At 34.9% G+C, this 23,804-nt stretch overlaps 1 protein-coding gene across 2 annotated transcripts in view; it reads right to left on the reverse strand.

The window, feature by feature from the left end:
• CSTF3 (cleavage stimulation factor subunit 3) overlaps positions 1 to 23,804 on the reverse strand; it is a 78,388-nt gene that overhangs the window by 17,082 nt on the left and 37,502 nt on the right. For both annotated transcript variants that reach the window (XM_057299137.2, XM_055094266.3), the window contains 7 exons: positions 6,410 to 6,442; positions 5,927 to 6,024; positions 4,020 to 4,086; positions 3,905 to 3,939; positions 3,589 to 3,715; positions 1,137 to 1,214; positions 207 to 369 (listed from right to left, as the gene is read on the reverse strand). In XM_057299137.2, coding sequence (XP_057155120.1) covers positions 207 to 369; positions 1,137 to 1,214; positions 3,589 to 3,715; positions 3,905 to 3,939; positions 4,020 to 4,086; positions 5,927 to 6,024; positions 6,410 to 6,442 — 601 coding nt within the window. The remainder of the gene's footprint in view (positions 1 to 206; positions 370 to 1,136; positions 1,215 to 3,588; positions 3,716 to 3,904; positions 3,940 to 4,019; positions 4,087 to 5,926; positions 6,025 to 6,409; positions 6,443 to 23,804) is intronic.

The raw sequence follows: 23,804 nt of genomic DNA on the forward strand, positions 1-23,804 counted from the left end.
AAAGCGTTCACTGGATGGGCTTAATTGCAGACTGCATATGATGAAAACAAAGGTTCAGTGAATATGGAGATAGATCTATAGGAATTATTGAATCTGAAGAACAAAAGAAAAAAAGATTAGGGGTAAGAAAATTTTAGTAACCTATGGGGATACCAAGTGGCCTAACATACATGTAACTGAAGTCCCATGAGGGTTAATCTTGTTACCTCTTTTTGTTATAAGGGTCTGATCCTCTGTACGAAGAGGGTTGCTCTTTTCCCACTGTATATATTTCTTCCACATATCTACTTGTTGAGCTTCTTGAGGAGTATTCTGAGGAGGCACCGAGGGAGCATTACGGTCCAAGCCTTTCATTACTGTCTCATATTCCTAGACAACAAGGATTTAGAAATCTTTGGTGAGCCAGGAACAACTGAGATATATGGCGGATGGGGTAGATCAGTTTGGAAGACTGTTCAAGATGCCTACTTTTTCCAAATACCACTTTGTTAATATAATCTAAAAACTATTTAAGAGTAGAGAGAAAGATAAGAGTATTACCCACTCAAGAACAGGTTCCCAGGAGTGGGTAAACAAAACACCCATGGGCCCTCTCTATAAGTGATCTAGGAGGTTACTTTCCAGGATGTAAGAGTTGACAGATCAATAGGATTGAAGATCTGGTGGCATCATTATTGCCATCTTTGGAGTAACTGTCTTTTAAAATTTCAATAGTTTGTATTAATAGGCTATTTTTCCTAACTTCCAAGAGTGTCAATGAATGGAAAGGTATGCACACAATCAAAATGTGTCCCTGAGAGCTATGTTATTAGACCACAGAGTAATACAATATTCAGACAAACCCAAATAATAGAGGGAAAAGAATTACTTCATCAATTCTAAGTAGAGCCTTGTCTCTCTCTATGTCTTCTGTTTCCATATTTTAAAAAACAATTTCTTCTAAACCCAATTTATTATATTTTGTTCTTACAAAGAGAGATTTCATTTCAAATATGTCATCTCCTCAGACTTTGCAATTAATTGCTGTTAAGATTGCTAATGACTGAAAATATCAAGAGTAATACCAGACAGGGAAAGCTCTGCTGTAAACAACAGACTCATAATAATCATTAAAATAGCCTGATGGAATTCCATACCTTTGCTACACGTCTAGCATTCATATAATCTCTACTCCGATCTTCAATCATTTTTTTAGCTAAATGAATATTGATACCCTAGAAAAAAACAAAAATATTTTAAAATTAAGTATAGTTTCTTAAAATTAGCACAATACAGTTAATTTATTCATTTACTAAATAACTTTAAATTTTTATTTTAAAAGATTTCTTGTTTAATAGAGGTTCATACAGCTCATGAAAAGCAGGGAAAAAAGGTTCAATCACATTATACATTTCCAAGATCAAGGAGGATGTGCTTATGTCTTATGAGCTGGCAGTAAGTTTCCATTTATCAGGAACTTTTAAAGATAGAATAATTTGAAAAGGCTCAATAATTTCATATAAGATTCTACTGAAAAAAAAAATGACATGGCTCATGCCTGTAATCTTAGCACTTTGGGAGGCCGAGTTGGGTGGATCACTTGAGGTCAGGAGTTCATGACCAGCCTGGCCAACATGGTGAAACCCCGTTTCTACTAAAAATACAAAAAAATTAGCTGGGTGTGGTGGTGTGCGCCTGTAATCCCAGCTACTTGGGAGCCTGAGGCAGGAGAATTGCTTGAAATGGTGAGGCAGAGGTTGCAGTGAGCTGAGATCGTGCTATTGCACTCCAGCCTGGGCGACAGAGCGAGACTCCGTCTCAAAGAAAAAAAAAATATGTACAGATTCATCTGGGTGAATAGCCATGGCTTGACTTTGATAGCCCTTTTCTTTTTCTTTTTTATAAACAGAGTCTTCCTCTGTCACCCAGGCTAGAGTGCAGTGGTGCCATCCTAATTCACTGGAACCTTGAACTCCTGGGCTCAAGTAATCCTCTTGCCTCAGACATAGGACTACAGGTGTGCCCTGCCAGGTCTGGCTAATTAAAAAAATTTTTTTTGTTGAGACATAGTCTTGCTATGTTGCCTGGGCTGGCCTCAAACTCCTGGCCTCAGGCAATCCTCCCACTTCAGCCTCCCAAAGTGCTGGGATTACAGGCATTAGCCATCATACCTGGCTAATAGCCCTTTTCTAACTAGTTCTGTTGTATAACACTTTTTAAAAAGACAAACAGAAGTAGCAAGGAAAGATAAACATTACCACTCAGTGAGTACTCCAAGGATTCTAAGACCCTTTCAGGGAGTCCATGAGATCAAAATAGTTGTCATTATAACACTAAGACATTATTTGCCTCTCTCATAAAATACAGGAGTTTTACAGAGGCTACGTGACATTTAGTATTATAACACACTAAATGGAAGCAGATATGAAAATCCAGCTGTTTTCTATTAAACTAGACATGAAAGAGATTTGTGAAAATATAAAACAATGCCACTCTTCTCACTACATTTTTTGTTTTGGAAAATACAGTTTTTGGCCAGGCATGGTGGCTCGTGCCTGTAATCCCAACATTTTGGGAGGCCGAGGCGGGCTAATTGCTTGAGCTCAGGAGTTCAAGGCCAGCCTGAGCAACATGGAGAAACCCCATCTCTTCAAAAAATTAGCTTGAGAGTAGTGGGGCATGCCTGTAGTCTTAGCTACCTGGGAGGCTGAGGTGGGAGAATCACCTGAGCCCAGGAAGTTGAGACTGCAATGAGCTGTGATTGTGCCACTGCATTCCAGCCTCGGTGACAGAGTAAGACCCTGTCTCAAAAAAATAAAAACAAAAAATTCTTTGTGATCTTCAATAACTGTTAAAATCCAAAAACCATAAAGTTTGAAAACCACAGCTGATGCCTGTGAGGGAACAATTTCACTACCCTATATAGTTCTTCCAAATCACAATATACATACGAAAAACTTTCTTTTTTTCTCTTTAGAGACGGGCTCTCACCATCTTGCCAGGCTGGTCTCAAACTACTGGGCTCAGGCAATCCTTCCATCTCGGCCTCCCAAAGTGCTGGGATTACAAGTGTAAGCCACCATGCCCAGCCAAGGAACTTCCTTTTAATGCTAGAGCTTATTTGGCATGTGTATTTATGTATTCAGATTGATTAGCTCAGTTATTAAAAGTAGATACCAATAACACAAAGATCTTGGATTGTAGCCACACACTTCACAAATTCAAACCAATCATCACATCACTGTAATCAGGTGAAAAAGGTGCACAGCAACTAAAAAATAATTCCCAAAAGGTACTATTGGAAACATAATTCCCAAAAGGTACTGTTTTATAGGTCAATGACAATGTGTATGTGTGTGTATGAATGTGTGGATATGGCTTAGCAAAGAATAAAAATAGTTTTATAAGAACTATTGTTCTTCAGAGTATCCTCTAAAAAATAACACTATATGGAGACTCTCAAACCTTGCAAAAACATTATAGTGCTTTCATTACAATCAATAAAAAAAGTGTAACACTGATACAGAAAGGCTATAATCTACAAATCCACAATGCATAGAAATTAAAATGGCTTGGTTTATAATAAACAACTACTCTGACCTAATTTACCTCTTCATACTTGTTATAGTCTCTCCAGAGCTGTTCAATGTTGATCATCGGATTAACACAACCTCGTTGATAAACTCTTCGGACAGCTGTTATTCTTTGATTTTCTGCATAAGATCCTACAGCTTCCCTGAGATTGGATAAGAAATGCCATGAATTATATTATAACCAAATCTCATTCAACCCAGCAATCTCACTACTGGATATCTACCCAAAGAACAACTCTATGGAAAATAGTATGGAGATTTCTCAAAGAACTAAAAATTATATTTTAGCTAAATCAACTGTATATGTAAAAAAAAACTATACAAATACTTACACGCCTTTTAGGAAATTGATGTAATCCACCCAAATCTAAGAAATAAAATAAAATGTTAATATCTTTCTTGGTATTTTTACATTTAAGTGCATATATTAAAAAGTTTTAACTCTACCTGATAGGACATAATTTCCATTCCAATTTTATCCAGTGCAAAGTCATATGCTTGAGCCATTTTTTCTCTGAAATGAACATGAAAGACGTGGTTTTTAAATTTTTTTGTTATTAAAATTTATCTACAATTAGGCCAGACATGGTGGCTCATGCCTGTAATCCCACTGCTTTGGGAGGCCGAGGCAGAAGGATCACTTGAGACCAGGAATTCAAGACCTGCCTGTGCAACATAGCAAAACCCAGTCTCTAAAAAAATAAAAATTAAAAAAATTAGCTGGGCATGGTGGCGTGCACCTGTAATCCTAGCTATGCGGAAGGCTGAGGTGGGAGGAGTGCTTAAGCCCAGGATTTCAAGGTTACAGTGAGTTATGAATGCACCATTACACTTCAGCCTGGGTGACAGAGCAAGACCCTGTCTCTAAAAAAAATTAAAAATAAATTATTATTTGAAGATAGACGTGGTGGTTCATTCCTGGAATCCCAATGCTTTGGGAGGCTGAGGCAGGAGGATCATCTGAGGCCAGGAGTCGGAGACAAGCCTGGGCAGCACAGTGAGGCCTCGTCTCTATAAATAAATAAATAATAAATGTAAATATAACTAAAATGTAGCTTCTGATCACAGGATCAGAACAACATTTGAACATTCTCTATAAACAAAAATTAAAGACATCTTTGTAAGTATATAAAGTCGTTCTTTGATGTTAAGCTTGTCAATATCATAAATTGTTTCCTTTATCTACTGCTTGTGAGCTTATCAAAAATAAGGCTCATGTCTTACTTATCTTTATATCATTTAAGTTGCATAATTCTATACATAGCAGATTCAAATGTGGAAATTTGTGGTTCTCTCATTAATGAGACATTAAGATCTTTAGCTCTAAAGTAAAATGTAGAAATCTGGAAAGTATAGTTTTATTAAAATGCAACTTATGTTAAAATGTAAACGGTACATTAGGGAAAAAGAACTTCCACTTCAATATAAGACAATAAACAGACCAGGTGTGGTGGTTTATGCCTGTAATTCCAGCATTTTGGGAGGCTGAGGCAGGAGAATTGCTTGAGCTCAGTAGTTTGAGACCAGCCTAGGGACATTAACTTACGCTTGAGACCCTGCTACGTTTGGAGTCTCAAACATAAGGAGACCCCATCTCTACAAAAAAATAGAAAAAAAATCAGCCAGGTGTGGTGGCTCTTGCCTGTAGTCCCATCTACTTGGAAGGCTGAGGTGGGAGGATCACTTGAGCCCAAGAGGTTGAGGCTACAGTGAACCCGTGATTGTGCCACTGCACTCCAGCCTGTACGACAGAGCTGAAACTCTGTCTCAAAACACAAAAATCATAACAAAAAGTATAATCAGGAAGACAATAAAGACAGAATTTTAGTAACAGACATAACTTGCCTGTTAGTTACATAGAAAAATGGCACCTCAGAAGAAGGTCCATTATTTAGATTTGGCAAAGATGGGGAGGTGGGTATAATTCGGAGTGGGGATGGCAACTTCACAATACAATTGTCAGAGATCCCTTATATCACTACAATTGTCAGAGACCCCTTAGATCACTTAAGTAGCACATTGCATTGTGACCTCACAAAAGTGGTACTAGCACAAGTATGAAGATGGTTTTTGAAAAAATTTGACAACAAGTCTGTCAACAAAGTGGTTGGGTGTTGCAATTATACAGTGTTTCAGTATAGAAAGGGCTTGGGCGATTCAATTCTCCAGAGTAAGACTCATGCCAGTGACTTTCTTTGAAGCACTTTTTTCAAGGTTACTAATTCTTAGGAAATCCTGACTTTTCAAATCCTGATAATTCTTCCCACTTGGGGCTAACAGAAGGTGTGAGTTTATGTGGGATTAACTGTGTGCCTGGAGATGACGTGCATTCTTAAGATCCTGGTTTCACTTACTTGTAACTTGGTAGTTTACCCTTGGTTTCTCGGACATATGAAAGATAACACTTCCATAAATCAATGTGCAAAACCTTCATAAGGCATCTCTGAAATAGCTTTAAATACAAGAATATATTATCAGAATCCAGTTAAATAAATTTCACATGGACATAGATGAAATGGAACATTAAAAACACAAATTCAGCTCCCTTTATGAATTTATCTCTTATAAATAAAAAGCAAATAATTTCCCCATTTTCAGTTTAGATAATTAAAATGCTTCTCATGATTTGTCAGGGGAGTATAATTATTTTCTTTTCCTTTTCCAAAACTTTTATGATGAACATTTTCAAGCATATAAAAAAGCTGAATAAGTACAATTAACTTGTAAAAAATCACTATCTAGATTCAATTATTATTAACATTTTACTACATCTGTCTTATACATACTAGGTTTTAAGTTAAACTTCAATATAAAATTCAAAGTATTTGAGGACTCACCTTTTCAACCTTGTCATAATTTTTAGCTTTAATCTGAAGAGAAACAGAAAAATATAGAATTAATACTATTTTTTTAGAGCATCAGTCTCAATTTTTGACCAATTTTTAACCAACTTTGCAAATTCATCCCTATAGTTTCTTATTAATTTTTCTGTTATTTTCAAAAATAACAGAAGTGTGAAGCAAACATGGATAAAATGCATTGTAAATATACCTGTGTAAATTGAATCTATATGGATTTTCATACATTTACATAGAAATTTTGTGAATTTAATAAAATTCTGTAAAAGTCATGAGATGAATACAGAAATATACACATACCCGATAGGTCTACCTGAATAGGATGTATCCACTGAAGAAAAACTTAAGGCTTTCCTTTCCCTGTATAGCTACCAGAACAATCTGAGCGGCAAAAAAGATTTGCAAATTTGGACTACATATAAACATTCAGTCACACCATCAACCTACTATATTGCAGATATTGTGCTAGGCGTGGGGGCTACCACTGTGAACAAGACAGGTCTGCCCCTGCCCTCATAGAGCTTACAATCTTATGGGGAAAATAAGACAACGAAGTGGAAGATCATTGTAAGATATTATGGTTAAGTGCTAAAATGAAGAAAGTACTGGGTGCTACAGCATTTTGGAAGAGCAAAAGACTTAGACTTGGGGAATTGCAAAAGATTTCCGGGAAAAAGATAACTTTTTCTAGGAGAATCTGAGCTATTTGCTGAAGAAAGGGAAGAGTTATTCCAGGCAGGAGAAATAGCATGTGCAAAGACCAAGATTAAATACTATTAGATTTCTCTTTTCTTTGAGTATTTTCATCACAGAGTGGGTGGGGTTAGGTGCTCAACTGTGTTAATCAGCAAATCTGTTTCACCCAGATAGGTAAATAAATATTTTGGCTGATTAGAGAAGTTTTGGTCCTTTTATCTCAAGCAGTACAGTAATAGAGTAGTATTCCCAGTTTTATGGCTTAAACTACTGCAGGTGAGAATGCTGATGACAGTCTTTTTTGCTTTTGCTGATAACTTGTTCTCTTCTGGACTTTTTTATCTAGATCTTTAGAGTTCATAAATTTTAGCACACACTTAAACACAGCTCTTTGTACTTTGAAGCAGTTCAATCAAGGCTCTGGAGTCAGACCTCTTAGGTTCACAATCTGGCTATCTACTTAACCTCTTTTTCCCTCAGCTGATTAAGGGGGATAATAATACCTACTTTGTCAGGGCTATTCTGAGGACTCAATGAGTTAATAAATGTGAAGCCTTTAGAACATTGCCTAGCAGGTTGAGCACTGAGTAATTATCATTTACTTTTATTACCACAAAATCTGCTTGGAACTCAGCATGCCCTTTGAACCCATATACTCAGGGCTTTTTTTAGGTCAAGAATAAGCGTCTCTCTTCTATTTGTTCCTTTTTTCTCCTTCTAGAACTATATACGTTAGATCTCCTGGTTCCGTCCTTGAAGTCTGTTATCTTTACCCTTCCTTTGAATTTTTGCTCAAGGTGTTAAAATAGTTTGTCCAGTAGATCCCCCAGGCAATTCATTTAGGGCTCCATGTGAATATTCTCTTCCACTTAGCCTATTACTGTATTTGGTTCATACATAATGGTTTTAGACTCCAGAGTTTTTAATACAGCACTTTGAATCCTGTGTTCATATTACTTTGTTCCAGTTGTATTTCTCCTCTAGCAGCTCTATTTTGTTAAGGACCTGATAGAAAGGAATATAAATTCATTTCTGGTTGGTGGATCCTTCAGATGTGCTATTATTTTTTCCTGCCTATTCACTGAAGCTGTGTTGGCAGTCCTAAAGTAGTAGAAATTGACCCTTCTCTACCATGACAGCTGTGTAGCAGGTGTAGGCAGCAAACAAGCTGCTGCTAGCCCTCTGCCAAGAAACCAGAAAGAAATCTCTACTCAAGAGCAGGGAGGACTCAGCCAAGAGGCCAGGCTGATGTCAACATTCGTCTGGGGTAAAGACATTTGAGGGGTTCCAAATTTTCTATGGGTCAGCTTCTTAGTCCTTTCCCTAGGCCCTCTACTGGGCCTCTTCTTTGAGATTCCCATAGAACCTGAAGCTTCCTTGCATTCAGCTGCTTGGCTTAGTAGAGGTAAACAGAGTGGGAATAAAGTAGGATGAATTTAAATCACCAGCTTCCTAGGTGCAGTTGAGATTATATACAGTTCACACAACTGGTCAGGAAAACCAAAGCTACCCATTGAGAAAATAGGCATAGAATATTAATAGTTAATTCCCAGAAAAGAAAATGTAAATGGTTAAAAGCTATATGACAATGTGTAAACTTCCAATGTGGGAAAGACAAATTAAAATAATAGATATTACTTAAAAACCATTAGAATGGCAAAAACTTACAAAGGTATTAACACTACTGAAGCCATGTAATGAAAAGGCACTTCATACACAGCTGGAGGAAATATGAATTGTTACAGCATTTTTGAAAAGCCATTAGTAACAGCTATTCTAATAAAAAAAAAAATGTATCTTTTGACGCAGGAATTCCACTCCTAGGATCTATCCTATAAAAATAAAAGCAGGCCGGGCATGGTGGCTCATGCCTGTAATCCCAGCACTTTGGGAGGCCGAGGCGGGCAAGTCACAAGGTCAGGAGTTCGAGACCAGCCTGGCCAACAGAGTGAAACCCCGTGTCTACTAAAAATACAAAAAATTAGCTGGACATAGTGGCCGGCGCCTGTAATCCCAGCTACTCGGGAGGCTGAGGCAGGAGAATCACTTGAACCCGGGAGGCAGAGGTTGCAGTGAGCTGATATCACACCACTGCACTCCAGCCCAGGCAAGAGACTCCATCTAAAAAATAAAATAAAATAAAAATAAAAGCAACAGAATAGAGAGGTAATTGTACAAGATTACTTACTGTAAACTTTGTAGTAGCAAAAACAGTTTAAAAATCAAATGTCCACCAGTGGGGAAATAGTTTAATAAATTATGATGCATTCGCATCATGGAATATTATGTATTCAGCTTTAACAGGTAATTGGGAGGAATTGCCACAAGATCTTATTGAATGAAAAGATAGTAAAATTTATATAATCTATCTTTATAAAATAAATAAAAATAAATCCTATATATGTTTATGTATTATTAGCATAGAGAAAAATAAGGAATACCCACAAGGTTGTTAAACATAATTATGGTTGGCAGGGTGATACGGGTGGATGCAAAAATAGAGACAAGAAAAAAGACTTTACTATCATCTATGCATTTCAGTAAAAATTATGTCTATTATATATATCTACGAAATAACCAAATTTTGCATACCCCTCCCCAACAAAGTGGTCCTATATCTTGGATTCATCAATTATTTCTTTAATTGGTAAATTGGTATTAGCCCAATAAATGTATGTAGAAAGACACTTTTGACTAATACAGAAAAATTCTCTGATCTCTAGTACGTGGCCACTGATTGTCATTCATTAATGCAATCAGTAAATATTATTTGAGAGACCTTCTACAGAGCTGGTACTGGTGGCCTTACCACAATAGCTATAATCTCATTATTTTTTAAAACATCATTCCTTAAAAAAATACTTTTAAAAATCATTGGCCAGGCACAGTGGCTCATGCCTGTAATCCCAGCACTTTGGGAGGCCAAGTGGGCAGATCACCTGAAGTCAGGAATTCGAGACCAGCCTGGCCAACGTGATGAAACCCCGTCTCTACTAAAAGTACAAAAATTAGCTGGGCATGGTGGCGTACACTTGTAATCCCAGCTACTCAGGAGGCTGAGGCAGGAGAATCACTTGAACCCAGGAAGTGGAGGTTGCAGTGAGCTGAGATTGTGCCATTTCACTGCAGCCTGGGTGACAAGAGCGAAACTCTGTGTGGAAAAAAAAAAAAATCATCAATGTGCTTTGGAGATTAAATCTGCAGTGTGACAAAATGAAAAGAATTTGATCACATTGCATTAATTACTTCCTCTCTTACAGTATCAGCTTTTCCACCTATAAAATGGGAATGATAATAACATCCATTTCAAAGGGTTATCAAGAATTAAAAAGAATATAAAGCATCTAGATGTTCCAGGTGCCCATAAATCATACTAGTCAACAAAGCTATAAACTAAAGGAGTATAACTTTTCATTATATCTTCTCTAAACAGAACTATGTAAACCAAGTAGCCAGAAAGAGCAATGGTGTTACTATAATTGGCCCATTTGATGCAGAGGAAAAGTGCAGGCCATATTCAAATGGCATTATTGGTGAGACTAGCACACCAATACCCTGTCTTTAGCCATCCCACCACTAGTCCATTTTCCTTCTTTAAAAGAGTATTATCCTATGTATTACTTACTAATATTTACATGAAAACATCTTAGCTATAAGTATTCTTAAATATATTTTTCATAGTTACGTGTATTTGTACAGGAATCCATTCCACCTGATAATCAAAGCCTGGTTTAAATTCTAAAAATAAAAAAAAATTCTTGATACCTAAGATTACTTTGTTTTGACATTTGGGATTCTCAGAACTTCCTGCCATTAATCAATAGAAAATGTCTCCATTTAAAGACCATTATAGGTCTCCATTTAAAGACCATTATAAACCACATTACATGTGGCTCACACCTGTAATCCCAGTGCTTTGGGAGGCCTCAGTGGGTGGATTGCTTGAGGCCACGAATTCAAGACCAGCCTGGCCAACATAGTGAAACCCCGTCTCTACTAAAAATATAAAATTAGCTGGGCATGGTGGCGCATGCCTGTAGTCCCAGCTACTCGGGAGGCTGAGGCAGGAGAATCATTTGAACCCAGGAGGCGGAGGTGGCAGTGAGCAGAAATCGCACCACACACTCCAGCTTGGGCAGCAGAGTGAGACTTTGTCTCAAAATAAATAAATAAATAAGACCATTATATGCATACAAATAATTTTGCAAAACTTACTAAGACTTGCTTATATTTAATCTATTAAAAGTAGTGCATCATTTTCAATGACAGAGGCTCTTAATAGAATTAACTTTAAGCCAGGTGTGGTGGCATATGCCTGTAATCCCGGCTGCTTGGGAGGCTGAGGTGGGAGGATTGCTTGAGCCCAGAAGTTTAAGGCTGCAGTGTGCTATGATCACACCATTACATTTTCAGCCTGGGTGACACAGCAAGACCCTGTCTAAACAAACAAACAAACAAAAAACAAATAAATACTTATCTGGTACACATACTGTCATAAAAATTTGTCATACAATTACATTACCTTTTTAATGAATTATCCAAATTTTACAGAGATATGAAAAGTGTCTATTGAGAAAAAATAATAAATTTTTTAAATCTTCAACTTCCTTTTTTTAATAGAAGAGTATGATAATTAGAATAGCAATATCAAGATCAATTAACCTTTAAGTTTAATTACATTCAAATCAGTGGTTATCGGCCAGGTGCAGTGGCTCATGCCTATAATCCCAGCACTTTGGAAGGCTGAGGTGAATGGATCGCTTGAGCCCAGGAGTTTGAGACCAGCCTGGGCAACATAGCAAGACCCCATCTCTGTTTAAAAAAAAAAATCAGTGGTTATCTTAGGGAGAGTAAAACAAGTATAACATGATGAGGAAACACAGATCTTTTCCCAATACTTTTGAATACTTCATATTTCCAGGCCTTTGTTAACTTCCACAATTATTTCCCAAGCATTAATTGGTCATCACGTATCTTTTGGAACTAAAACTATCCTCAGATAAATTATTGGAACTAATGATCACCTATTACTTAATAGGTTAAAACAAAATTAATTACTTAATTTTTAAAGTGTTAACTTTGCCAGAAAAGGTCTAATGACCCTTTGACTAACATCTATTTTTAACAGTTTAGACTAGCCATGTCCTTTCCCTGGAATATATTTACATTGAGATCTAAAGAAAGCATGATATTCACTTGTTCAAAAATAAATGAGTTTTTCCTAATGTTAGGAACATATTTCATGCTTCATTGGATGTTTTATGAAATGCTGATGTAAGTGCCGACAAAATTCACATTTTTCTGACCAGAGAAATAAAACTCTATGTCAACAGCATTTTGACAGGTTTCCTCAAATTCAATTTTTTCCCTTATCCCTTGGGGAAAAAAAAATCCCATAAAGTCAAAAGTTTTAAAAATTATGCTGTTTTTAAAATCACCAGTTATAAGAATCATTATACAATTAACTTGAAATGGTTTAAAAACATATTTGAGGCTGGGTGCAGTGGCTTACACCTGTAATCCCAGCACTTTGGGAGGCCGAGGCGGGTGGATCACCTGAGGTCCGGAGTTCGAGACCAGCCTGGACAACATGGTGAAACCCCATTTCTACTAAAAATACAAAAATTAGCTGGGCATGGTGGCAAGCGCCCGTAATCCCAGCTACTTGGGAGGCTGAGGCAGGAGAACTGCTTGAACCCGGGAGGTGGAGGTTGCAGTGAATCGAGACTGCACCATTGCACTCCAGCCTGGACAAGAGTGAAACTCTGTCTCAAAAAAAAAAAATTGATAAATAAATTAACCTGACATAACTCTATAGAGGAACACCAAGAAGCTTTATAATCTAAAGGAAAAAGTAAGTCTCTATATACTTTGTGTAGGTTTTCACACAATAACCATTTGGGACAAGTCAACACTTAGGTTTTCAGACAGTACTGGGCACATAGCAGAGGCAGGGCTAGGATCCATCTAAAGTGAGTTCTTATGGTAGTTGTTCACAATGTGAACAAACGAATAAATGAATTGCAGTCGCATTCCTAATTTGTTCCCTGCATCTTTTCTACCCTAAAGTATAGCACATAGACTTTCCTAGGACTTAAGACAATCATCTTAAACTGAATTTGAGATGCAGAGAAGCTGTCTGATTCTACTTGTATTAATTATCCAAAAAGCTTAGCCAAATCCTGAAATCTGAAAGCAAATGGAATCCTAAATATAAATTCATCTCCTGTTCATTTACTTTTTCACTACGCTTTTCAGTTATTCTCTAATCCTCTGCAACCTGAAAAATATCTTGGAAGATTACAGAATACAAGTCGTTTTAAGGAATTTGGAAATATTGAAGAATGACATTTTAAGATCTACAAACAGGCTTTTAAGTTAGCTGCTGGAGTGGTTGCAGAATATTCTTCTTTCCACCACCCACTCCCAATTTTAAGGTAAAGAAATCAGGAAAGTAGTGTCTGCAAATAAATTCATTTTTATTTGACAAATAATTAAGTGCCTACTATGTGGCAGGCCCTTTTCTAGCACTGGAGATAAAGTGGTGGATTAAACTAAGTCATAACTCATGGAATTATATTTTGGTTATATTTTGGGAGGCAGCCACTACCTAAAGAATAGTTTTCTTTATCTGTACTTCCTAATTTTCCTATGATAAATTGTATTGTTTCTGCAATTTGTATTTTCATATTAAATATAGATATAAATGCCAGGTGTAGTAGTTCATGCCTGTATCTCAGCATTTTGGGAGGCCGAAGGGAGAGGGTCACTCACTTGAGGCCAGGAATTTGAGACCAGTCTGGGCAACATGGTGAGATTCTGTCTATAAAATTAAAAATATAAATATGTACATACAAATGTATACCTATAATATATACTGATTTAGATATAACAGGTTGGCCACAACCTCTACATGTCCTATAAACTTTCAATTATCCAGGCCCTTAAATATATCACAGAACTACTTGTCAAAAATAAGTGTAAATTATAGACCACTGTGAAGTATAGTTTAATTATGATTAAAATTGAAATGTGCTAAACAAAACTATGATTATCTTTGGGTCTAGATTAAATTTAGTTTCATTTTAATTCCTTGTACTAACCATTAGGTATTAATTAGTCTTCCACTTTCCCAAGCCAACTAAAAAGTATTTGTCATGTGTCCTTAGGATTTACCAAGTGGAAGTGGGGATGTGGACCTGAACTATTAAAGAGTTTATGACCCAGTTGAAAACATAAAACTAATGATGGAAACAATAAAGGACTAAATTTAAGTTTAAATTATTTTGTGTATGCTCTATGTCCTATAAGATTCAGAGGAAAAGGTGTTCCATGCAAACTAGAGTTAACAAGGAAAGCTTCACTGAGCAGATGGTATCCAGGCCATTAATGAAAAAAAGGAGTCTGTACAAGTCAACGAAACAACATGAGTTTCTTTAGTTTTCGGTGGAATAATGAGGACATCCAAGCAAGAAAAAAAGAATATGCATAGGAAAAATAAGTTGGCTGATTATGGTGAAGGTCCATTAAGGAGGGCATAAAAAGGCAGAGTTAAATCTGACACACAGAAAACCTTACTGAATGCCACTGAGGTTTTCCTGGCAGGTAAACAATGAGGAAAGTTGAAAAAAGATGACTCATAAGTAGGTTAGGGAATACAGGCTGGGGAGAATAGAGAGGTGGCTTTTAGTGCTATGGGATGAGACAAGCAGGTACTAGCTACAATAGGTAAGATGCTATTGCTGTCATCCTTAAGTGGGGTAATACTGGCTTTGGCTCAGAGAAGGTAGAACAAGGAGAGAAAACCAGTAATGTAGAGGGAAGAACAACAGACTTTTTTTTTTTTTTTTATGGGAACAAGAATGAAAAGTGTTATGAGAGTTGCTGTAAAGTTTACTTTTTATTAGGTTTATTATGAGGTGACATAACTCAGGTATAAATTGTCTGATTAAAGTTAGCAGATGGGGGTTGGTTTCATCAATAAGACAGTGGAATTAAAGATGCATATTTGTCATTTGTAAAAAAAACTTTTCTTATAAATATGTAGGGTATACAATACCTAAGGCATTAAGTATATTCTCTGAAGTAGAGAATATTCAGACAAGCAAAGACTCATTTCTCCAAACTATCCATTCCCAGGCAACAAAAAGGAAGAGAACCCCAGAGTACTTGACATAAGAAAAACAGGATAAAATAATATGTATGAAGTCAAAGATGAACATTATAAGAAAAAGGGATCTGGTGGAATATGCCACAGGTCAAAAATAAGGGTATACGAAGGATCTGGCAATAAGAAACTCATTGCTTATTACACACTTAAAAGTTGAAGCAATTCAGCTTCTTATAATTTAAAATGACTAAATACTGCTAATACTAGCAGCATTTATTAAATATTTAATGTTTGTAAGCACTACTCCAAGATTTTATATGTATTAACTCATTTAATCCATAAACAGCACTCAGGTAAAGTACTATTCCCTACTTAAAGATGAGAAAACTGAGGCACAAGGAGATTTAATAACTTCCCCCAGATCACACAACTGAGCTCTTAACCACTATACTATACTGCTCTCAGCACAATATATATATATATGAGGATGTTCATTGAAAGAGTACACAGAAAATTTGAGAACCTATATTACCAAAAGGTAGAATGATTAAACTGTGCTTTGTCTAAGTAATTGTTTTGTCTAAACAATGGGATGAGATATAGATACATACACACCCACAGGAACTTTAAAAGCAATGATGTATAATACTGAATGGAAATATATCCATAGTACATTTAAAAAGTGAAATCCAAAAAATATATACTGAGTAGGAAGAAATGCACACAATAACTGTTGACCAAAACTATTTTCACTGGAAGGATTGAGACAATTTTTCTGTCTCAGTTACATTTTATTTTCATATCAATTTCACAAAGGAGAGAGTTGGGATTTTTAAAAAATAACTCAACATTTTCTTTTTTAACTCTAATCTCATGACAGATTAGGGATTTTTTTTTTTTAATAAGAGAAAGAAAATTACAGCTGATTTTGAACAGTAAGTTTCTCTTCGGAGTAATTCATTGGTATTTTTCTCTGAACATAAACATCCCCACTTTAAAATCTACTTTTAAATCCTCTCAAATTCTCAGCCAGGCCTATGAGGATTTAAAAAGTTAAATAAATGCTAGATAAATTAGACAATACTAATTTCAGTCAAGAATCTCAAAGGTAAAACCTTGGCTCAGATTTGATTTTGTCCCAATATATAGGGCATCTATCAACAACCATCACTTAACATTTATAGACTCAGCCTACTTTACTTAATAAACATCTAAACTCTGTAAATAACTTGTCAACAGCATGCCAAACATTACCTTTCAAAGAATAATCTGTAATTTTTGGGTAAGAAAAATACAGCAGGGTATTTGCTTTTTGAGAAAAGTGAGTAATTTAGTCAGAAGTATCAAAATCACTAGTTAACATTCATGGCTCAATTGGTTTTGCTACTCTACCTCCCATTAGGTCATCTCCCCTGTCTCTCCTCAAAATTGCTGAGTGGCATAGATCTTTCTAAAGGTTAATTAAAATTGAGACTAAGAAATGTGTACAATCATTTGAGACGCTCCAGCTATCAGGAAAGTCAAGAAATCAAGTTCATAAACCTCTGATCTAAAAAAAAAAAAAAAAAAAATGACATTAATTCCATACTGCACAGCCAGAATGGTAATCAAGTAGATTGCTAATTTGCTTCCCTCAAATGTCTAATATTAGTTTATTGCACATCAACTTATAGTCTTTTCTACCTTAATTTGCAGCTTTTATGAACTATCATCTTAATAAAAGTCCTTCCAGGCAAACTTAAAATATTAAACAATATAACTTCTCTAGTATTACTACAGGAACTTTATATATTGCTTTATAAAATATTATAATATCTAATCTCACTTTTGTTTGCTGAGTTAATCTTCCATTAGTCACATGACTTTTTTTTTAATGTGCAGAGGGGAAGTTGTTCAGAAAACCATTTACTTAAAACTGTTTATAATTCATTCATCTCTTACTGTACTTCTCACTACATACAAATTGAAAACTGCTGTTTAAAAATATTGGCAATTGTATTATCACTGGACAAAAGCCTTTAGTCATTTCCTCTACTTGAGATATTCTAGTTCACTAATCAAGACAATCTTTCCCATTTTGATAGAGATTCCTATCAGAATACTATTTCTCTTACTTAATTTTCAGTGTCATCCAATGAGTTCACATTTTTTTTCCATGTAACTTTCTTGTTGGCAATTTAATTCTAAGTACACATTTATTTATTCTATGAAATCAAGTATAACATTTATAGTAGATACCCAGTATCATGAGTAATGCTTCATTTAACCTTTCTTAAAAATCACTTTCCAAAAACAGGATTAAACTTCCACAATGAAGTAGATACAAATTCAATGGATTGCTTTTCTGTATTTTTTAAGCAACTTGCCCACTCCTCTAGTTTTTACCTATCAGTAGAGAAGCATAATTTTAGAAATAGCCCATTTCCTCATTCTATAAAACTCACAGTATATTCCTCAGACTACTTTAGTTTTTATCAATACTGCTACTCCAATACTTTTAACTTTACATCAGAAATTATATTCTAATTCTATTCTGCAACTGTTTTTGATACCCTATCACTTTTTCCAAGAACATACAATCAACATTTGTATTATGACCCAATTCTAGCCTTCTCAATCCTATATGGATAGTTTATTTCTATTTTGTTGTTGAAGTGACCTAATTCCAAGTTCCTTTTTAGAAAATGCTTATCAAATAATCATCGTTTTCCCCAAAATTGTATATTTATTCAACCCTGTTTCTCTATTCTTGAACAAACTACACATTGGTCATATTTACTTAAATTCTGAAAGATTAAAAAATCATTACCCAGCTCAATTCAAAAGATCACACCAGCAACAGCAACCTTTGATAGTAAAATATGAATTCTAAAAGGTCAATCTAAAGAAACAATTATGACTATGTAAAAATATTGAAATAAAATTGTATTCATACAAGAGATTCTTATAAAACAAAAACTGGAAACACTGTAAATGATAATTAGGACTGGTTAAACAGCATGTATCTAGGATGTACTACTGTGCCACCATTAAAAGCGATTTTATAGACTAAATAACACAAAAATATGCTACCATGTGGAAAAAACAAGCTACAAAAAGTTAAGGTTTTATAGACAGATCTGGAAAAGTTAACTGTGATTAAGTTATAGTTCAAAGGTAGTGGGAATATGGTTTTTTTCTCCATTAGAGTTTTTTTCTTATAATAAACACATATATTACCCTTTTAAATAAGAAAAATGTTTTCCTTTTTGTAACAATCTTGACAAACTCCACTTTCCCTCCCATCTCTCAGGTTTCAATCACTTGATATTACTTCATTATGCTTGCCTTTTAAAATTCAACCACTTAATTCCAAAAATATTATTTGTGCATGTATTTAGGTTAAGTGTATTTTCTCAGTAGTCCATCTAGGTATTATTCTGCTTACTCAGAAAACAAGCGAGTCAACATAATTTTAGAAATTCCACAAAGGCATAACGTTTTTTATTTCACAGCACCTAGAACAAAGCCTAACATATAGCAGACATTCAATAATAATTGCTAAATAAATGTGGATAAAACTACCAGTTACTATTCGCATATTCATTCAAAAATAGGTTTTAGATTATACTGTCTTAAATATCAAGGGAAATGAAAAATGTAAATGTATAACTTTTACAGAAAGGTCTTTATGAGTCCTATAATCCTTGTTAAAATATTAACTTAAAACCTCACTTCAATAAAAAGGTTTAGAAAGGGTGCTAAGTATAATACTATCAGTAAATTCAGACTAAAATGGAGGAATAATTGAAGCTCTAATATGGATTTTGAAAGTTAGATTTTTCACAGGATTTCGATCTTTCCGTGAGCACACCCAAATCAATTCCATTTTCCATTACTTTTCTTGAATGAAAACATGATTTCTATTTGAAGCAAAAATGCTGTTTCAAATAGCCATGTAAAAGATGGGAAATTAGGAACTTTGGAGGTTTGAAAAGTAGACATAGCTAACCAATTAAGAAAAACAAAGAAAAAATTCAGGTAAATATTAAGTTCCAGGAGAATCAAGAAGATTTAGACGTGAATTTCTTTTTTCTAATGGGCATGTTCCAAAATTGAAATTTTGGCTCTATTTTAATGGCTTCAGTCTACGTACTTATCTCCAGAATATTTATAAAATTATTTCATAAAATCTACTAGATTTTAAAACTTTTTCCTAACTTTATGAATTCCTGAGTGCATTTCTCCAAACACGGCCACATTTAAAGGCTTAACGAAAACATATCCTATTTTCTCTGGAATCTTATTTTATAGTTTGAAATGTTTGTATTTCACTTTACCTCCTCTAATTATATTTGTGATATTTTCCAAAGTGATGCCACCAAAGGTAAAGAATTAAGTTCAAATACTATATGGAAAGCTGCCATGAAGGCTTTAGTAGGCAAGAATGAAATGAAGATTATATTGATATTCCTGCTCTAAGAACAGACCCTTATGGTGCTGTCATTAAAATGTAAAGACAGTTGAAGGGAAAAAAACCTGAATGGCAAGCTCTGGGTTAAGGTGGTGATACTTTCACCAGCAAATGAAGTCTGCAGTGGAAGGCTCCCCAAATCTAATAAACACATATGGCCATTCTTCCTAGTTGATTCTACTATACAGGTCTAATTTTGTCCATGACTACTATAACAGGTCAGTAGAGATATCAGATTATCAAAAGCTGTGACATGTAAGAAATAAAAAAATTAAATTAACAACAACAACAACAACAAGTTTCCTAATGCTGTTTCTCAAAGAAACTGAGCTCCTGGCAGCCCTTTCCCAATCAATACCTAAACCTGAGGAAGGAAAGGAGAGCAGGCATAAAACCACTTTCTGTTCTCCCCATATCCCATCATCCTACTGCAAAATGCACAGAAACAAGATATAAAATAATCTATGGATTAGCTTTCAAATTACTACAATTGAGATACATTGTTGGATAGCAAAGTGTGCATGTTGAAAACCAAATTCTATAAAGTATTCAATTAGCTCACCAATGGGAAAGAAAACTGGTTTTGAAATGTTTACTGTTAATAGAATATAATCCTTATATATAAACTCACTTCAAAAGGATCTGATTGTTGAAAGATACCTTCATGATTTTGATATCTCTATATACATGACCTTATTATTCTCTATATACATGACCTTATTGAAAATCTGTAATGTGAATCAAGATTTTTCTTCATAACTATTTCATAAGCAAATCAGTTTTCAGGAAAAAAAAATATATGTACAAAACTATTTTCATTATATAACAGTATGTGAGTCTCCTCATGTCTAATGTTGAGATGCAACATAAAAAGCTTAAAAAGATGAAAAAAATAATTTGCAAACATTAAGACTTAATTTAAATGGGAAATCAGAGATTTGGCCAACAGAAGAAATACTTAAGCACAAAACACACATTTGAAAGAAAATATAGGCCGAGCATGGTGGCTCAAGCCTGTAATCCTAGCACTTTGAGAGGCCAAGGCTGGTGGTTAGACTGAGTCCTGGAGTTCAAGACCAGCCTGAGCAACAGAGCAAGACCCTGTCTCTACAAAAAAAATACAAAAATTAGCTGGGCATGGTGGCGTGCACCTGTAGTCCCAGCTACTTGAGGGGCTGAAGTGGGGGGATTGCTGGAGCCTAGGAGGTGGAGGCTGCACTAAGCCGTGATCACACACTGCACTCCAGCCTTGGCAACACAGTGATATCCTGTCTCAAAAAAAAAAAAAAAGAAAAGAAAAGAAAAAACAAAAGAAAAGTATGTAAAACAGGTCAGTAAGAACATCAAAATAACAAAGGAAAGTATGTTCTTTTATCTCAGAACATATTTATCATTCCTTCCATTCTGACAATGAGAAAAACAGGTAAAGCAATAAATGTAACACATTATTTAAATGTTTTATCAAAAGTATTTCAACTTCTAAATGGGAAATTGTGCTAACATTAAAAGTTTCCCTTAACTTCCCTAATGTGCTCTTGTAAAGAAGAAAAAAAAAACCAAAAAAATGGACTAGAGAGATTAGTTCTCAGAAAAAGAAATCCAAAGGGCTCTTAAAAATGAAAATATGCTCAATCTCATTCATAAGGGAAATGCAAATGAAAACCACACTGAGAGGACCATTTTTTACTTATAAGTACTGGCAAAAATTAAGATTATAAAACATTGTGTAAAGAGGATTTGGAAAAATGGGCCCTTTACAGGATTATCAATGGGATTTAAAACTATGACAACCTCTGTGGAAGAACATTAGGAAATAGAAAATTCAAATAAACCCCATATACTCTTTGATCCAGCAATTCCATTTCTAGGAATTTAATCTACAAGAATATTTACACAAATGGAAATGATATGTACACAATTACTGCAGTACCGTCTGTAATAATATATAAGACAGGGAAAAAACTTACATGTCCTTCAGTAGGAGACAAGTTAAAAGAAATATAGAATATTATGTACTTGTAGAAAAAGATTTCCAAAACTTACTTTCTTAATAAAAAAAAGGTGCAAAACAAAATGTAATAGATATTTATTAAAGGACAGAACACATGAATGTATGTGCATTAAACATCTCTAGATTCTGAACATTGTCTCTGAGGGGAACTGGTGCCTCAAGAACAGGGATAGGTGACTTTTCACTGTAGGTTCCTTTTGTTATCTTCTGATTTTTGAACCTTATTTTAATATATACACATATACATATGTGTATACATATATGAATATAAATACACACATATATGGAATGTCTAGGTGACATATAACTTTTGAGTTTTTACATTTAAACACATATTTATATTTTCATCAATTCTCAAAACCGTATTCCAAAAACCCCCAAAATGTTAAAATTTGCAAAAAATGTACAAATAAAACATAATATGCGTTATGCATACAGAAATTAGATGTATAATATTGTCAAAACTATTTAACATTTTTTAATGTAAAGGATTACCTTTGCAGCCTCTAAACATAGTATAATTTAAGCATTTAAAAAAGAAAACTATCAACCTTAACACAAACTGGTAAAGTCCAGAGGCACTACCATAAAAATTTAGTTCATTTAGTTAATTTCCAAACCTAAAAAATGAATACTAATTAATGGAATTTGACACTGGCGTAACTCAAGATTATTAAAAATACTAATTTCCAACCAAGTCAAAGGGTTATTATAAACATTTAACAATAAAATTGAAGTGATATACTTGGGTAAAAATTTAACTGAAATTCAGCATTTAAGAAACTACTTGTTTAATGCCCAAACTGTAAACTTGTGGCACTAAACCAATCAAGTGAGATTTATAATTCTACTTATAATAAACATAAAAATAAAACTCATAATCATTTTTGCCCTGAAAAAAGTGAAGCTAAAAACAGACCACCAATTCAAATTCCAATAAGAGTCCTTTCACTTGTGAAAACTTTCATTGGAACAGAGTGACTTTAGGCTAGGAAGCAAATATGAAGAGAAACCTGGATACTTAATAAATGAGCTTGTAATTTAATATATGTATTTAAGTTATACCTACAATTGGACATGTTCAAAAATGCATGTGTAACTTCCACAATGGTATTTTATTAACATGACTCTGGGTACAGAACTTTCAAGTTGACAGCTATTTTCTTTCAGCAAACTGAAGAGTCAATTCCACTGTCTTCTAGCTTCCCTTGTTGCTGTGAAGTTACCAACCTTACTGCCATTCCTTTGAAGGTCATTTATCTTTTTGTTTCCAACCATTTATGTGATTTAAGAAAAAAACCTTTAGTTTTCTACAGTTTCATCCTCATGTGTCCAGTTGTGAATTTTTAAAATTACTGCTTGGGATTCAATGAGCATCTTGAATCTGTTGAAGCCTTCAATCATTCTGGAAATTTCTCAGTATTTCTCTCTTCAAATTGTGCTTCCGCCCCATGTAGTTCCTCTACTTCTAGAACTTCAAGTAGACACATTTTCACACTATCAATTTGTCTCAGATATCCCTTTCATATTTTCCATCTAATTGGCTCTTTAAGCTCCATTCTGGATGCCTTCAGTTCTCCAATTCTCTCTTCACCTGTGTTATTAAGCTAATCTTATCTAAATTCTAGTTTCTGAAGTCTTTGGAGGTCTGTTTCTGATGTATGTGGTTTCCTTATATGCTTATTTTTAACAACTGATCTGTTCCTTTCCCTTCAAAGATTATTTGTGGAAACTCTTTGAGGCGTAGGAAGAAGGTGCATTCCTCCAGAAACGGTATGAATAAGCTATTACCACCTATTAGGGGTATAATTCAGGCTGAGTCTACTTTACATACATGGCTTCAGTTTTTCTGAATCATTCTCAGGTGATGTTTATTCACACAAATCCACATAAGGAACATCTCAGGATTCCCCCATTCTGCTCTACTCAGACGGACGCAACTTTTCTCAGTCCCTTACAGGTAGGAAGGTGGCATGGATTTACTTCTAGATCACTGTCATCCTGAGTGTAGCTTTTGGAGCACATAGTTTAAGGGGAAAGGATATCCCATTGGACACTGTACCTTGGGTAGGCCTTGGGTTTTGACTTTTGCTGCCTGAGGTCC

Source organism: Pan paniscus, chromosome 9 (assembly GCF_029289425.2).
Source record: "Pan paniscus chromosome 9, NHGRI_mPanPan1-v2.0_pri, whole genome shotgun sequence".
NCBI classification, from domain to species: domain Eukaryota; kingdom Metazoa; phylum Chordata; class Mammalia; order Primates; family Hominidae; genus Pan; species Pan paniscus.